Source organism: Tiliqua scincoides, chromosome 1, assembly GCF_035046505.1.
Source record: "Tiliqua scincoides isolate rTilSci1 chromosome 1, rTilSci1.hap2, whole genome shotgun sequence".
Lineage (NCBI taxonomy): Eukaryota > Metazoa > Chordata > Lepidosauria > Squamata > Scincidae > Tiliqua > Tiliqua scincoides.
Window position 1 is genome coordinate 271,466,864 of NC_089821.1, and position 18,645 is coordinate 271,485,508.

The 18,645-nt window shown below is 44.2% G+C and overlaps 1 protein-coding gene across 1 annotated transcript in view; it reads left to right on the plus strand.

Moving 5' to 3' along the window:
- Nucleotides 1-18,645, plus strand: part of ACYP2 (acylphosphatase 2) — a 74,530-nt gene that overhangs the window by 5,371 nt on the left and 50,514 nt on the right. Inside the window, exon 3 of the mRNA XM_066625903.1 lies at nt 4,526-4,635. Coding sequence (XP_066482000.1) covers nt 4,526-4,635 — 110 coding nt within the window. The remainder of the gene's footprint in view (nt 1-4,525; nt 4,636-18,645) is intronic.

Genomic DNA, 18,645 nt, shown 5'->3' on the forward strand with positions numbered 1-18,645 from the left:
TGCAAAGAAGATCGCCAGTTCTCTCAAGTAAAAGCGAAAACCAGAACTTTGGGCAACTGTAAAAGGCTAAACAACTTATTTCCAGAGATAGTCCAAGCATTTGGCACAATGGCAGTCTGAGACTTGGTGGTGTTGATTATGTACCATATCACTGAAAAATCAACAAACACTGTTGTTGTTTTTTTTGACTGAACACTGTACCTCCTGTAATCTGTAGCTGAATTTTAGCTGAACTTTTATGAACTTTATTTTATGAACTCCTCTATCCTCAATTAGTTCATGAAATCAGGTTCTGTTGTAAATACATTGTATGGAGTCATTTTCCTGTTAAAATACAAAGCACTTGAAGACAACACAAGCTGTGTAAATTTATTATTTAATGTCTTGTAATTTGGGAATGTAGAGGAGCTCCTTTTTAGAACACTGCTATCTTTTTAGTGGTATATGTGAAATTGTAGGTGCTTGGGAACAGTGAGTCTCTTCATAACTCAGATCCCACCTAGTCTCTTCCCTAAGATCTGGATGTTCATTAGGAAAACTTTTTGAAAATGAAATGATTTGCTTTTCTGAAAGGGGAAGCAAAAATAATATGTATCTTTCCAGTGGAATCCAGAGAACTGGGCAAATTGTTCTGTGTGGCCAAGGAGACATCAAACATTGTGTCTCTTGTACAGCAGTCCACAAGCTCTTTCTGAAACTAAAATGCATTTCTAAACAGTGTGCGAAGGGCACCTGTTGTTGAAAGGAAAAATCTTGCTATGCAAATTGTTGGTCATGCCTAAAGTAGTTCTCAGGATCCTAGCCAATATATAGTTATTTTTGAGCTGTTTCATAATAAAAACTGAAAAAAATGTGCCCAGGGAAACCCTAACATAAGGCCTCCTGCTAACAGATGAAATAACTTCACACCATCAGCTTAGCGGGGATTATGTACCACTTGGCTTCTCCCCTCCCAGAAGTGTTTTGTGTAGTCGCAATAGTACCTGAGTTTGCTTATTTTTCCCACCTGTCCTGCTCCTTTTCCCTTTTGTATCATACCTATTAAATTATAAACTATTATTTCAGACTGTGAACCTTCTTGAATGCTTAGGCAGAAAGGAGACATATAAATGCAATGAAGACAGAAACAGCAGCAGAGGTGGTAAATATTTCTGGCTTGAACCACTTCAGATTGCAACTGGGAGTTTGCATGATATAACATTTCCTCATGGCAGGGGAGAACTTTCATAGGCATAGAAACTTGCATGCTAGGAACCTTTTCCCCATCCATCCAGTTTTCTAGCTTCAGGGTTTGTTGTTTTTTTTAATATTGAAGAAAATTTGACCCCCCCCCCCTTGCAGTTTAAAGTAGTACTGTCCCAAGTAGTACTGTCCAAAACACAGGTTTATTACCCCAATTGCTGTTTGTGAGATGTAGACGACTGCTGCTTCATCAACAACCACATCCTGAGCTACGATCCTCAGATATGGAAAATCTTGAACCTGTAGCTATTGGGAGTAGAAACATATATATATATATTTGCATTAATAGTCATATATTATTTATGTTCCAGATATAGAGGCAAACCATGGTTTGTGCAGCTTCCCTTTTCTGCTGTGTTACCTGAGAACTTCAGATGGTATTCCAAACAACCTCTTGAGGCAGACAAATGTCCTAAAATTTGTATTATATATTTCAATTTATTTATTTATTTTGATCCTAGGTGGCCCACATTAACAATAAAGACACAAGCATAGTATATTTTAAGAACTCAAAATTTTAGATTAGCACCAGCAGGGGAGCCAAATATAACTTCCCCATTATAAAAATTAGAGCTTCTTCTTACCCCATCCTTCCCTAGCTCTGCTTACCAAAAATCAAATGCAAATTTCTTGCACTATTTCTGGAAGATGGTCAGTCTTTGCATTGATGAGTCCCTAGGAGGAAAGAATTTTACCATGGAGAGGCCTGACTAATAACCATTGGTAGACCATGAACATGTTTATCTACATTTTTGGTCTGTCTGTGGGAGGTCAAAAGCAATATGTCTGTGAATATTAGTTACAAGGGAAATGGGGGCACAACAGCTTTCGCACTTAGTTTGTGGGCTTCTTGAAGTAGGCTATTGTGGAAACAGGAGTACTAGATGGGATGAAAGTTTGGTCTGATCCAGGGGTGCCCAAACTTTTTGGCAGGAGGGCCACATCATCTCTCTGACACTAAGTTGGGGGCCGGGGGAAAAAAGAATTAATTTACACTTCAAATTTGAATAAATCTACATAAATGAATATATTAGAGATATGAATGAATGAAGGTCTTGCAACAGCTCAAGGCCTATAAAATGCTTTGCATAAAGCAAGACCAGTCTTTCCTTTGCTGCCACTGCTGCATCACAGACGTGAAACAGCAAGCAGTGGAGGAGTCCTCATCCCACAGCTCACGTGAGAGGCCGGAACTGTTGGCCGTCACGCTGAGAGCAGTTGTATCAGGTCAGCACGGGCTCCAGCAAGTCTCCGGAGGGCCAGATTCTCATTGAAGACTGGGTGCTCCCCGTGGGCCGGATTGGGAGTCCTCGAGGGCCGAAAATGGCCCCAGGGCCGGGGTTTGGGCATCCCTGGTCTGATCCTTCTGAGCTCCTGTTACATGCTTAAGTTAGCCATCCAGAATGCCTCTTTGTGGAGAAAGTGCTGTGATAATACATTATGGTATATGTACGTACATTGACATAAAAAAGGATGAGCAAATTCACTTGCAGTTCTTGTTCCCTGCATTACTTTGAAGTCTGTTGCATGGCCTGTGTTTGCCCATCTACACCTTTCAAGCACTCTGATGGGTCCCAGGGCACAACCTGAAAACCCATGATTCAACAACTTTCCTGAAGCTACACAAGCCTGCTTTTGGTTAGTGTCTGAATGGGAAACTGCATGGGAGTTCCATTTGTACTGCCTTGGGATGGAAAAAGGTGGAATATAAATGTAATAATATTTCATTCAAAGCAGTTTTTAGTTACTATGGGAAGGCTATGGGAGAGAGGGAAGATAGGAATCAGAGCTAGATAAGAATGAAACCTCTGACAATGATTTTGTAAGCTTAGAGTGATCAGCTTCACTGTGTGCTGCTCCAAATAGTTCCCAACTCAGCAGGGTGCTGTTAGGAAACAAGAATTAATAGCTACAGTCCTTGTGTATGAGAACAGCTACCCACAATTAGTTCTCACTGAGGTTAGGTAATTGTATATATCACTGGTTCCCAACCCATGGTTTGTGGTCCACAGGTAGTGTGAGACCCTGAGAAGTGGTCCGTGAGTTTTCAGGAAAAAAAGGTTGCCTTCTATCACTTCTAGCATCTCACCAAGCAAGTGCTCCCCCACAGATCACCAGTGAGGGACTGAAGTGTCAGCTGAGGCTGTGGGTGGTCTGTTCTCTGCAATCTCTGGGAGTCTGTGGGAAGCACTTTCTCAAGAACCTGAAGTGTCAGCTGAGGTTGCAGCAGTCTGTTCTCCTCTGATAGTCTGTGGGGGAGCACTCACTTGGGAGATGCTTCCCCACGAACCATCAGAAAGCCTGGAGAACAGACTAGCCGCAGCCGGCAACAAAAGCAGCAACCCCAAATCTTCTCTATAGATAATAAATCTCTAATAAACTGTCTGTATTACAAATTTAATTGTATTTTTTGTGGCTAGGGGTGGGGGGTTATTGTATGTGGTCCACGATATTCCAATTTTTGCTTCAGTGATACATGGGCTCCTAAAAGTTGGGAACCACTGGTATATATATATATATATTCTGTGATGTCTTTAACTGAGGGCCATGTTATATGTTACGTGTCATAAGAACCTGGAATATTTATGAGTTGGCAATAAAGCATTTGATACAAATATTGTGGAAATCTATCAGTGCATGCTGTGTATCATCTGTTGTCCTATCTAGAATCTGGAGCAGGTGATGTTATCAAATAGTAAAAACAGGAAATATATATCACCCACCTCACCCCTAGAATAAGAGGCTATTTTCACTGCTAAGTTTAAAATTGGCTGCATTCAGGCATAAAACAGTGGTTTGATCTTTAAGCACAAGCAGCCTTGGGCTTGCAGGCTCTTTTGTCTTTCCAAAAGCAAGACATAAGTTTTTGTTTCTGATTTGCAGCACACAACAGTTTGCCGCTTTTATGGAACCCAGCAAAAATGATTTGTACAAACCATTGTTTGTGCACCTACTAAGATCCTAAACTAGATTCAAACTATGGTTTTGAACTCCAGGTTGTTCAAACCATTCTTTGCTAGGTTTGGATGAAACTGTAAACAGTGGCTTTCAACAAACCAAAAATGGACTCTCCCATTGAGTATGGAACAAACAATAAGGGAAGGAGCAAACCCATGGCTGCTTATGCTTGTTGTCGCCTCTTAATGCAACCACTGTGGAAGAAAGTGGATCGTAAGGAAGGAAACCATAAAAATGAAGTGGAGGTTTTGCAGCTCAGCTGTTTTGGGTACTGAATAAATTTTGTGTATTTCCTGTTCTGTTTCTTTGTTTTTTTCCAAACCAGTACACAGAGGAAAAAGCTAGGAGGACAGGAGTAGTTGGCTGGGTTAAAAATACCAGACAAGGGACGGTTGCCGGCCAACTTCAGGGTCCAGAAGAGAATGTAAATGAGATGTAAGTATGCTGTTTCTTCAGTGTGCATTAGCTTCACTAACGTGTCAAGTTTGGTTAAAATGCTTTTGCAATTTAACAAGTAGTGGCCTTGCCAAGTTGTGTGGGAAGATACTGAAGTGCTTCTCTGGGATCACGCAGACTTTGTTCAGATTTTCAATGAAACAGGATTCTCTTTAGATGTGCCAAAAGAAACAAAAATGTTTTGTCTGATGCCTAATTTGCTGCTGGAGTCCTCAGAAGGTCAAGTGATTCCTCCTTGAGGGCAAATAAGTAATTCTCATCTGTGAATTCTGAGTATGTCCAACTGAAGCTCACCTGGCTAGGGTGAGGAGCAGGGGCCTGACAAAGATCTGATGCTAGTGCTGGGACCTCCTGAAACCCATTTAAACTCCCTATGACCTGCCAAGCCCCTTCAGAGAAGGAGGAGTGTAGATGAAAGCTACATTTGCCAGGAAATCTTATGGCCTCCACCCTTCCCTTGCTATGCAGGTGCTTTCAGTTTCTTAAAGGCTAGTAAAATGAGGTTGTATGTACAACCAACCCATGTGCTATTGTGGTTTTTGCTTCTTCTTGGCTCAAGGACCAAGGAGAACCCTAGTCAAGGTAGGGTTGGGCTTGCTGAGGTGTTTGGTGAGGTGAGGTGAGGTGTTTAGTGAATTGAGGTGCTGGAGTGATTGCTGATGACTTTGCAGGCCAGGGCATGTGGATTTCTGATGAAAAGGCTGCATCTTCAAAGTGGATGCAATCTGTTTCTACGTACTTACCTCTACACAGGACACTCTCAAGCTGTCAGTAAGCTAAATCATGCCTAAGAGTCAATCTGAATTCCAAGTCTGAGAGCACAATCCTATGCTTCTCTACTCAGAAGTCCCATTTTCTTCAGTGGGGTTTACTCTCAAGAAAGTGTAAATGGGGTTGCCGTCTGAGTTATAGGAAGTAGCAGCAGGGGCAATGGAGCAGCACTGCAGAATAGAAAAGTTGAAGAATGTACATGTTTAGCGTTGTAAAAGTATGTGCTCTACAATGTTCCAAGTTGTTCCTATAGAAACATTGTATGTATTCATCTTACCATGCTGACTTTGAAGCCAAAAACACACATTATCATAGAGGCAGCATCCGAACACTGTGCAGGCTTAATGTATTAAGAATGTGCCCAGATGCTTGAGAACCAGAATGGTGCATAGCTGTGTTTTGAACAGAACACCATTGGCTAGTTGTAATCAACACAACAGATGGAAAGTCAGTTGAAATGGTGATTGAGAAAGCTTTCAGAGTTTGTATTTATTTGTACCCTGCTTTTCTAAGGAAGTATTCAGGGCAGCCTTCAATTATACAGTTAATAAAAAGCAAGCAGCCAGCTGCCTCAGGTAAGGCTGCACAGGGGCAGGAAGGAGGCAGGGAGGGGGAGAAATGGGGCAAGGGGTGGGTGGAAAGGAGTGGCAAGGAGGGCAGGAAGGAGGGTGGATTGGACCTGGGAAGGGGACAGGTTGGTGGCTCCTTCCCAGGCCTGATTCACAGGTTACTGACATTCACAGTGTCAGTAAGTGTAAGGTCATGCACATTGGGGCAAAAAATCAAAACTTCACAAATAGGCTGATGGGTTCTGAGCTGTCTGTGACAGATCAGGAGAGAGATCTTGGGGTGGTGGTGGACAGGTCAATGAAAGTGTCGACCGAATGTTCGATGGCAGTGAAGAAGGCCAATTCTATGCTTGGGATCATTAGAAAAGGTATTGAGAACAAAACAGCTACTATTATAATGCCATTGTACAAATCGATGGTAAGATCACACCTGGAATATTGTGTCCAGTTCTGGTCGCCACATCTCAAAAAGGACATAGTGGAAATGGAAAAGGTGCAAAAGAGAGCAACTAAGATGATTACGGGACTGGGGCACCTTCCTTATGAGGAAAGGCTATGGCGTTTGGGCCTCTTCAGCCTAGAAAAGAGACGCCTGAGGGGGGACATGGCTGAGACATACAAAATTATGCAAGGGATGAACAAAGTGGATAGAGAGATGCTCTTGAACCGGGGGACATCCACTAAAATTGAGTGTTGGGAGAGTTAGAACAGACAAAAGAAAATATTTCTTTACTCAGCATGTGGTTGGTCTGTAGAACTCCTTGCCACAGGATGTGGTGATGGCGTCTGGCCTGGATGCCTTTAAAAGGGGATTGGACAAGTTTCTGGAGGAAAAATCCATTACGGGGTACAAGCCATGATGTGTATGCGCAACCTCCTGATTTTAGAGATGGGCTATGTCAGAATGCCAGATGCAAGGGAGAGCACCAGAATGAAGTCTCTTGTTATCTGGTGTGCTCCCTGGGGCATTTGGCGGGCCGCTGTGAGATACAGGAAGCTGGACTAGATGGGCCTATGGCCTGATCCAGTGGGGCTGTTCTTATGTTCTTATGTTAATGTGGACTTGTACCAGCAATACTCCAGGTCTGTGTTGATCCACCATGCCCACAGAGGCTTACCCCAAAGCAGGTGAACAAATGTTCCTTTACCCTGTGGAGGCCTTCCAAGACTGAAACTCCCTCGCGGATTCAGTGGACACTGCATTGGCACTGCTGCATAATCACACTGGGAGTTGCAGTGGATTGGGCTGCAAGTTTTGTAAGTGCAAATGACTGATTAATCTGAGCTAGAAGTCTGGCAGCTTGACTGTCTCAGCCCTCTTGCAGCTTAGCAGGCTTACTGCTTCTTCAGTGGTGTGATATATCTGTGCATGCTACTAGAAATTGCCTTTTGAATATGCCTGTTTGTGTTGAGTGCAGATGACAAACCTAGGAGTAACAATGATCATTGAAATAATAAATACTTAGTGTTTATATACTTACTTAGCTTATATACTTTATATATATACTTTATATACTTTATATCCCCTGGGGCTGGGGATAAGAATCCCTCAGTTTGGCTGTACTTGTCGTAAGAGGCGACTAAACAGCCACCGGGTAGATGGAACTCGTTAGCCTGGAAAGGCAGCTCATCTGAGAGAAGGAAAATTCTGATCCCAAACCTCCACTGCCTTGTGGCTACATCCAGTTATGGAAAAGGCTTCAGGAGCCAACCTCGAGGCAAAATCCGGAGCCGGAGTCCCTGAGGCAGTTCATGGCTGAACACAGTCACGTTCTGGCAACTCCTGTGACTCCGCTGGAACCAACTGTATTGGCCTCTGCCTTTCCATTGGACCATTTCAGCGACGTGGAGAGGGGGGATTTGCTGCATGGGAAACAGTCTATCCTCCATATCTACTTTACCCAGGCTTTGCGCACTGGAGAGGACACTCTGTTCCAGAACCACCATTCAGAGCGTGATACCATAGTCTTCCGAGACTGAAGGATGCCAACAAAAATACTTTATATACTTAGCGTTTATATACTTACTTAATAAATAATAATATATTAAGTAAATAAACACTAAATAAATAAATACTTAGGCCACACCTGGAGTATTGCGTCCAGTTCTGGTTGCCACATCTCAAAAAGGATATAGTGGAAATGGAAAAGGTGCAAAAGAGAGCAACAAAAATGATTACTGGGCTGGGGCACCTTCCTTATGAGGAAAGGCTACAGCATTTGGGCCTCTTCAGTCTAGAAAAGAGGTGCCTGAGGGGGGACATGATTGAGACATACAAAATCATGCAGGGGATGGACAGAGTGGATAGAGAGATGCTCTTTTCCTTCTTCCATAACACCAGAACCGGGGACATCCACGAAAGTTGTGTGTTGGGAGAGTTAGGACAGACAGAAGAAAATGTTTCTTTACCCAGTGTGTAATTAGTTTGTGGAACTCTTTGCCACAAGAAGTAGTTAATGGCATCTTGCCTGAATGCCATTAAGAGGGGATTGGACAAATTTCTGGAGGAGAAGTTCATTACGGGTTACAAGTCATAGTAGGTATGTGCAAGCTATTGGTTTTAGAGGCAGGCTGCCTCTGACTGCCAGATGCAGGGGAGGGCACCTGGCCGCAGGTTGTGTCTGTTGTCTTGTGTGCTCCCTGGGGCATTTGGTGGGCCACTGTGAGATACAGGAAGCTGGACTAGATAGGCCTTTGGCCTGATCCAGCGTGGCTCTTCTTATATTCTTATATAGTGCTTTCCAGCTTTCAAAGCACCTCACATATGTGATCTCAGCAATGCTTAACACTCCTATTATTATTCTCATACTGGAGGGGGGTGCTGTTGCCAAGACTTTCCACTTCATAGCTTTTCCACTGCATATGAAAATAGTAATCTACCAAATACGGACTCAGATCATTGGTTCATCTAGTTCAGTACTGTCTACACTGATTGGTAGTAGCTGTCAAGAGTTTCAGAGAGGGGTCTTTTCCAGTCTTGCTTAGAGATTCCAGGATCTGAACTTGGGCATCCTTCATGTAAAGCATGTATTCTGCCACTTAGCTACAGTCACATTCTATGGTCTTGCATTATAGATATTTTTTTAATAACCCTTGTATGACAAATTACAGCTGTGCAAATCCATCCTTTGAGCACATTTTAATTGCATTTAATAAGTACATACACTTTGAAAGCTTGTATAGTTGCGCCTTTCCTCTTCCACTGCCTGTAGTCGTTTTAGTGTTCATAGATTTATATGTGTCATTTTTAATAACTTACAACACATTTTTAAAATACCATGAACTCTTGTGAGCCTGTGGGATTTGGAGAGGTAAAAGTAAGTGGGAAGCTAAGAAATATGGCCATGTGCCAGGGGCAGAGGGTGGAGACTTGTTAGTCTAGTATGGGGAAGGAAGTCGACAGTATCGTGTAATGCTGGGGAAATGGAATACAATAAATCAAAGAAATTCTAATTACAGTTGCGTAAGGCTGATTAGAGGCAATTACTCTGGTAGAAATGCGTTTTTCTGCCAAGATCATGTAGCATTTTATGTAACAAGTCATAGTTTATTTGGTTTATATAATGAGCCCTTAGTTTATTTGGTGTCCTGATTCCAAGATAGGAATGGTTGTCAGAGGGTGCTTGGGCAGTACCAGGGATGTAGCTTGGTGAGCCATCTGAGATTTTGTGGGATCAAGACTCTGAACCCCCTCCTCCCACAAGGGACCAGAAGATCTATGAGTTTCCCACCACAAATCTGGCAGATTGTTCTGTGTGCTTTGGTAGTGCTATCTAGCCTGCCTGAGCACACTGTCAACTGACCCAATGACTAGTCCCTGCCTGCAAGGCCCTATGAAACCCCCAACCCCAGAGATTTATTCTCCATCTCACCAACTTGGTGTTAGGACATTCATTGTCTAATTTCCTGTTCCCTGCCCCTGCTTGCTATCTTGGATCTTGACTTCTGCCTGGTTTGGACAATCCACCTGCTTATGGCCCATCTGGACTGACAATTTCCCTTAGAAGAAGGGTGAGAGTAAAGGGGAGGAAAATGTGTGGGAAACGAAAAGGGACCTTGGGAGATTAGATGGACTTCCCAGATGAATCTAGGAGGATGAAACAAAGATTTTGGGGTGCAGAAAAGGAGAGAGAAAAGAGGAAGAGTGGTGGGGGGGGGGTTCAGTGGGCAAGAAGGGAGAATATTTTAGGCAGTTCAAGTAACAGCAAAAAGGCAGAATTTAGTGGAGGTTCTCTAGCCTGAGCCGAGGGCTATAGGCAAGAGGTGAACCTAGAAACCAACTGTGAATGTACTTCAACCACTTGCAGCAGGGGAGCTATACTCTCCCACTGAATAAACACCTGTAACCACTGGCACAAGCCTCCAAAAGGGAATATTGCCTTGTTCTTATGTGGCTATTAGTCCTTGTTTGGGTTCCTTGGTGGATTGGCTACAGCAGCCATTTTCAACCACTGTGCCGTGGCACACTGGTGTGCTGCAAATAGTTCCCAGGTGTGCTGCGGGAATTTGGGAGAGGGTCATTTATTAGTAGGGCCATTGGGGATGTGAGCCCCCCATTGACAGCACAGTGCGCCTTGTCAATTGTCAAAAAACTGATGGTGTGCCTTGACCATTTTAATACCTTGCCAGTGTGTCATGAGTTGAAAAAGGTTGAAAATCTCTGGGCTACAGGGATTTATTTGGGAAGAAGTCTTGAGCGGACAGTAGTCACAGACAGAGACAAAAGCAACAGACACTAGGCGTGTAGTGAACATAAATTCATACAAGAGAAATGTGAGAAAAAATAGTGGGGACTTGGTGAATCTTTTGTAAGGCTATTCTTACTCTGCAAGGCTTGAGAGTGTTGCATTGCAGGGACCAAGGCAGCAAGAGTGCCAGCCACATGAACCTTCCTGATCCAAAGAGGGCTATGGAGCAAGCTGTAGTAAGCAATGAGTCAGCAACCTTGAAGGGAGCAGGACAAGGGAGCCAAGCTGTTTTCTTGGGAAGGGAGGTCAGATCAGCTGCATCGGTTGTGCTGGGAGAGACGGGAGAGACAGGGCGAAAGAGCTTGAAAGGAAGGGAGTTGCTGTCCTGGGTGCTGGCTGGCACCGTGGTTCTCAGATGGAGGCTGGAATGGGGATGACTGGATGCAGCACCAGCAGATTAATGCTTCACAGACAGCAAAGCAGAACATTGTGCAGCAGATCGGGAAGCAAATAACATGAAGCTATATTGTTTAGAGTTGTTCAGCCCATAGACTCCTATGAGAGTCTTAGGTGGGGTGATTCAATTAGGGGAGCCTGTGCTGCTGGTAGAGAACTCCTGCTATGTTCTGTCTTTGCTAAAGTTATGGTAGTTAGTTGGAGGGCCATTAAATCCTTCCTAAATTGGAACTCAGTCATGGGGCTGGAGGTGAGAATGCTTTCTGTTATTTTACAGAAATTGTTTTTCAAAGCTTAGGAGTCCAGGGAGGTGACTATGGTCATAAGACACTAAATATACTGTTCCAACAGAATTTGGAACTGGAAAGTTTCATCTACATTTTGAACACATTGTATTGGCAACCTTCAGTCTCGAAAGACTATGGTATCGCGCTCTGAAAGGTGGTTCTGGCACAGCGTCTAGTGTGGCTGAAAAGGCCAATCCGGGAGTGACAATCCCTTCCACACCGGGAGCAAGTGCAGTCTGTCCCTGCTCTGTCTCCCTGGCTATGGGCCTTCCTTCTTTGCCTCTTAGCCTCAGACTGTTGGCAAAGTGTCTCTTCAAACTGGGAAAGGCCATGCTGCACAGCCTGCCTCCAAGCGGGCCGCTCAGAGGCCAGGGTTTCCCACTTGTTGAGGTCCATCCCTAAGGCCTTCAGATCCCTCTTGCAGATGTCCTTGTATCGCAGCTGTGGTCTACCTGTAGGGCGCTTTCCTTGCACGAGTTCACCATAGAGGAGATCCTTTGGGATCCGGCCATCATCCATTCTCACGACATGACCAAGCCAACGCAGGCGTCTCTGTTTCAGCAGTGAATACATGCTAGGGATTCCAGCACGTTCCAGGACTGTGTTGTTTGGAACTTTGTCCTGCCAGGTGATGCCGAGGATGCGTCGGAGGCAGCGCATGTGGAAAGCGCTCAGTTTCCTCTCCTGTTGTGAGCGAAGAGTCCATGACTCGCTGCAGTACAGAAGTGTACTCAGGACGCAAGCTCTGTAGACCTGGATCTTGGTATGTTCCGTCAGCTTCTTGTTGGACCAGACTCTCTTTGTGAGTCTGGAAAACGTGGTAGCTGCTTTACCGATGCGCTTGTTTAGCTCGGTATCGAGAGAATGTGTGTCGGAGATCGTTGAGCCAAGGTACACAAAGTCATGGACAACCTCCAGTTCATGCTCAGAGATTGTAATGCAGGGAGGTGAGTCCACATGAAAACTCCATTAAATTTAAGCATGTCTTTAGTCAATTCTGGAACATTGAATTATATACATCAATTAAGGCGGGAAATGCTTACATAATTCAAATGAAAAATGTGACCTTCCTCGCTTGTGGATCTGTGGCGTTTTGCCATCAGCTCTCTAAATAATCATGTTCTTAGTCTGACTCTTTGCCCTTTAGTCAGGCAACCTAGCAACAAACACATATATTTGGATGTCTGTCTCCTGCATGCCTTTAATTAAAGGAAAGAAAGAGAAATAAAATATTTACCATATAACACACAATATAGAATTTTGGTTTTAATTTCAGATATACACAGCTTAGGACGCACACTATACAAAGCCAAAGTTAGGGCATGTGCTTAGACTAGATGGGTGTTCTCAAACATCTTCTCTGTTTCAGCACTTCAGACAAGTAGCTGAGATCCAGGAGTCAGTTCTGAGGCTTGTTATTGATAGGGCCTGGAAGACAGGGATTGGCCCTCGGGAGCACCTTATGGAATATTGTAGCTGGTAGCTAGAGTCTAGCATGCAGGTACTGCAGTCTGGTGCCCTTGAAACTGGAGACTCTGATATGCTCATAGAGTCAAATATCTCCATCTGCAATCGCTTTCCTGTCTATTTCAGTAGACCAGGAAGCCCTATGCGTAGATGAGGCTACCTGCTCCACAGAAAGAGAGAAGACAGCCTGGGCATATAGAAATGTGCGCAGTGCGGCACATGCCAGGCTGCAGATCAGGCATGTGATTTTGAAATTTAGTACAAGCTATTTCAGTTCCGGTCCAAAATTTAGTAGGTTATTAGCTAGGATGAAAAATCCTAAAATATACGTGGCATTTTATTTCATTTCATTTCTTAAACATGTGCATAAGGTTGGTTGAACTGTTGGGTTTGTTGATTTTGAAAACACCTGATTTTTGAGCTCTAGGTGGAGCTGTTTGATGGATCATGGTATGTTACAAACTGCATGTTTCACTGGGTATTCATTTATTTTTAGCCTTGTTTTAAGAAAATCTTTCAAGCCTGGGTTTGTCTCCCCCCCCCTGTAATCTTCTACTTTGTCTTCTTCTATTTCCAATCAAGATATGCAATAGTTAATTCTATCAGTATATTACCATGTCTATACATTATAACCCTCATCTAATTTTCTTTCAAGGAAGTTTACAAATTCACAGGACTGAGGATAGTAGAGATTTACCAGTGCTTAGTTTAGGGGAGAAGTGTGGAGAGATCCTTAATGAAATCTGCAAATCCCAACCCTTGACTTCCCTTATTTTAGCCAATTCAGGGTCCCTGTTAGCATTCTAAAGCAAGAAGCTTAGGGGGTCTGAAGCTGGGGGCCAGGAGCCTTGTAATACAAAAACGCTTAGTGACAGATGTTAAAAGCTGAGCAAACGGAGCAGTTATGCACCCAGACAGACAGAGCTGGTAGTCTGTGAAGCAGTAGCACCATCAGTTCACCCCAAAACAAATAGCATGCATTTGAAGCATGCACTTGAAGCTGCAAAAACTTGGGCACCTGTCTCTTTTTTTGGCTAAACTCCAGCTGGCACACAATTTCTTGACAAACAGACACACACAGCTCTGATGATGGCTGATAGTTGTGCTAATATCAGCCATGCAAAGCCGTTTAGTGAGGCTCCTCAAGCCATTAGTACAGTGATTCTCAAACTTTGGGTTGCAATGATTTTTGGTGGTTGCAGGGCCAGTGCTACCCAAAAGCCGCAAGGCATTCTGGACCATATCACACCCCAAAATGACTTGAGGCTTCTAGGTAGCACCAGTACACAACCAATTTTGTTGGCTGTGTTGTGCCCCAGAATGCCTTGAATGCCTACATGTGGGGCATGACTCAGCCACTGCAGCTGCTGAATTGGGTTGCAGCAGTAAAAAGTTTGAGAACCACTGCATTACTGCCCATTGAGGGATCATTTTTTGCTGTTAGCTAAACAAAAGGCTAGATGGAAAATGGTTTTGTCAATTTTCAGCCAGTACTGTATGTGGAGTTTTTTAAAGGTAAATGTTACACATTTGGGGTGGGGGCTGCTTCAAAATGTTTTACTGTAAAAATATTCATGGATATTCCTTTTTTTCTTTTCTTAAGGGACATTTCTCTCCCTGCCACCACCACAGCTGTGTTTTTTTATCTTTAGTCACAAAGCGAAGCAGTTGCAGCGGTTGCTATTAGTAACCTGCCACGATATGACAGGCATTCCTTTTTTGGTGTGAATTTTGTTCATGTTTACATTGAGACATTATTCTCATTTATGATACAGGAAGCAGATCATTCATTGGAGGTGGAGATAAATTTATCTCCAGGACAGGGACAAAATGTAAATATAGGGAGGATTTTAAAAGAGTATTGCCAGAGGAAAATGTGTTGCTGTGCAGTAACACCTGATGGAATATTTGAGCAGAACCAGCCATGATGAATAATTGCATTTCAGCTGAATTAAAGTCATTGAAATTTTCATCTATAACTTCAGTAGGGTTGCCAACTGATCAAAAAAATATAGTACATATTTGGAAATAATAGCCTGGTCTGTCCCTGTTGCAACAGATAGTCTTGGAGAAAAAATCAAGCTTTTTGTCACTTGTTAAAAGACTGTAAATTAAGTTGCTTTTAAAGGCACAAGGCATGATAAAAACATTGGCAACTTTAGAAGAATCAAGCAATTTTTAACTGTACAGAAGCTGAGACATTACCTTCTGCAGCTAGTTTGGTATCTTAAGTATCATGTCTTTTCTTTCCAAGGATCTTAGTGTGTCCAGACACTACAAGGTCACTGAAATCTAGGTTTGCCAACTTTTCTAAAGGTCTAACAGCAATTGATCTGTAGATGATACATGTCTTCATGACATGAAGATCTTTGCTGGCTGATTCCTGTAGACTCAACCACTTAGGACCAGACCAAAGACCCATCTAGTCTTTTTCATCCTCTTTCCCACAGTGGTGAATCATTTGCTTTTAGGAAGACTGCAAATGGTAAGAACATAAGAACAACCCCGTTGGATCAGTCCATAGGCCCATCTAGTCCAGCTTCCTGTATCTCACGGTGGCCCACCAAATGCCTCAGGGAGCACACAAGACAACAAGAGACCTGCATCCTGGTGCCCTCCCTTGCATCTGGCATTCTGACATAGCCCACTTCTAAAATCAGGAGGTTACATGTACACATCATGGCGTGTAAACCATGATGGACTTTTCCTCCAGAAATTTGTCCAATCACAAGTTGGTGTGTGAGGTCCAGAGCCTTCCCCACTGTTATGCTCTGGGCACTTATGCAGTTAGGCACAGTGCCTCTGAGCATGGAGGTTCCATTTTGGAATTGCAGTTGATAGTCTCTAAAGACTTCACCTCTAAGAATTTGTTTAATCCTTTAAAAAAACCTTTATATGAAGCTGCCATACTGAGCTAGATCATTGGTCCATCTAGGTTAGTACTGTCAACACATACTGGCAGTGGCTCTCCCAGGTTTTTCTCCATCTCACCCGGAGATGCCAGGGCTTCAACCTGGGATCTTCTGCATCCAGAATAGGTATCCTACCATGGACTTCTGATCTTTTCCCTTGATTGGTCCCCCAGGAAGACCTGTGCCGTGCCTTGCAGTAATTTGAGTGTCTCTTCAACAGTTAGTTGGCAACTTTCAGTCTTGAAAGACTATGGTATCGCGCTCTGAATGGTGGTTCTGGAACAGCGTCTAGTGTGGCTGAAAAGGCTGATTCGGGAGTGACAATCCCTTCCACACCGGGAGCAACTGCAGTCTGTCCCTGGTCTGTCTCCCTGGCTATGGGCCTTCCTTCTTTGCCTCTTAGCCTCAGACTGTTGGCCAAGTGTCTCTTCAAACTGGGAAAGGCCATGCTGCACAGCCTGCCTCCAAGCGGGCTGCTCAGAGGCCAGGGTTTCCCACCTGTTGAGGTCCACTCCTAAGGCCTTCAGATCCCTCTTGCAGATGTCCTTGTATTGCAGCTGTGGTCTACCTGTAGGGTGCTTTCCTTGCACGAGTTCTCCATAGAGGAGATCCTTTGGGATCTGGCCATCATCCATTCTCACGACATGACCGAGCCAACGCAGGCGTCTCTGTTTCAGCAGTGCATACATGCTAGGGATTCCAGCACATTCCAGGACTGTGTTGTTTGGAACTTTGTCCTGCCAGGTGATGCCGAAGATGCGTAGGAGGCAGCGTATGTGGAAAGCGTTCAGTTTCCTCTCCTGTTGTGAGCGAAGAGTCCATGACTCGCTGCAGTACAGAAGTGTACTCAGGGCGCAAGCTGTACATCATCACGGTGTACATCATCACGCTGTACAAGAACAAAGGTGACGGGTGACTGCAACAACTACCGCGGCATCTCTCTCCTTGGTGTTGTAGGAAAGCTGTTTGCCCGAGTTGCACTAAAGAGGCTCCAGGTACTTGCAGAGGGCGTCTATCCAGAATCGCAGTGTGGCTTCCGAGCCAACAGGTCCACCACTGATATGGTATTCTCCCTTAGACAACTGCAGGAGAAATGCAGGGAACAATGACAGACACTCTTTATAGCCTTCATAGATCTCATGAAGGCTTTCGACCTGGTCAGCAGAGACAGCCTCTTCAAGATTCTCCCCAAGATCAGATGTCCACCCAGGCTCCTTAGCATCATCAGATCTTTCCACAAGGACATGAAGGGCACTGTTGTCTTCGATGGCTCCACATCAGACCCCTTTGACATCTGAAGCGGAGTGAAGCAGGGCTGTGTTCTTGCGCCAACCTTGTTTGGGATTTTCTTCGCTGTCCTGCTGAAGCAGGCCTTTGGAACTGCAACAGAAGGCATCTATCTCTGGACCAGATCAGACGGAAAGCTCTTCAACCTCTCCAGACTGAGAGCAAAGTCCAAAGTCCAGCTGAAATGTCTGCGTGACTTCCTTTTTGCCGATGATGCAGCTGTCACTACCCACTCTGCCAAAGATCTCCAGCAGCTCATGGATCGTTTTAGCAAGGCCTGCCAAGATTTTGGACTGACAATCAGCCTGAAGAAAACACAGGTCATGGTTCAGGATGTGGACTCACCTCCCTGCATTACAATCTCTGCGCATGAACTGGAGGTTGTCCATGACTTTGTGTACCTTGGCTCAACGATCTCCGACACTCTTTCTCTCGATACCGAGCTAAACAAGCGCATCGGTAAAGCAGCTACCACGTTTTCCAGACTCACAAAGAGAGTCTGGTCCAACAAGAAGATAACAGAACATACCAAGATCAGGGTCTCTTCAACATGTCTGTGCTTTCTCAAGTGAGCTGTCTTACTTCCATCTAGGCACCATCCCTACAACGTTTTGGCAGCAAATTCCATAAGTTAATGATGTGTTTCATGAAGGAATTACTTTCTTTTGTCTGTCTTCAATCTGCTGCCTACTAATTCCACTGGATGAATCCAAGTCCTAGTATTGGGAAGGAAGGGTATTCCTTTCTATTCACTTTCTCAGAACCGTGCATAATTTGATAAATCACTATCATGTCCCACTTTTTTCTCTTCCTGTTCTTCTCAGGTCATTTTTTACTGGTCTGTTGGCAACCCTGGGTTTTCCCTTTCAGAGTTTCTTACAAGTTTTTCAAAAGTTGCGATTTCAAAACCTTCCCAGTGGTGATGCATGGCATTTAGAGCCCAATCCTATCTCCCACTAGCCCGGAGCATGCAGCATGTGCTCTGTCAGCAGCTCTGCATTCTATGGGCGGAATTGGGAGCCAGTCATCTCAGGAGAGGTAAGTATAAAACTTCTTTATTTACCTCTCCATAGGCCACCTAGTCTCCTTGGACCTATTTCAGCTCTTTTGCTGATGTACCCCAAGGAAATGCGGGGGGGGAGGTTTAGGCCAAGAATTGGGGATAGGATCTCAGCATGTGCAGCTGCCACCAAGATCCTTCCCCTCCCAACCCCTGGTCCTGCCCACTCCCTGCCCCAATCCTCCCCGAGCCACCTCTACCACCTATCTACTTGCTTCGGCAGAGGTTACTGGACTGTTGGTAGTGAGCCACAGAACAATGGAGTGTCTGCAGCACTAGCAGTCTGCTAGTGACTGCTAGCAATCCTGGCTTTACACTGGCAGATTGAGATCTATCAGTGTGAAGCCAGCATAGGATTGAGCTGCCAATTTTGTTTGCATTGCATTCTGCCAATATACACATTTTAAATGCTAGAAATTAAAGTAATTCATACATTTTATGATTCTTCAGTTCATGTGTAACAATTCCTGCCATCCCCCATTTGTATGATAT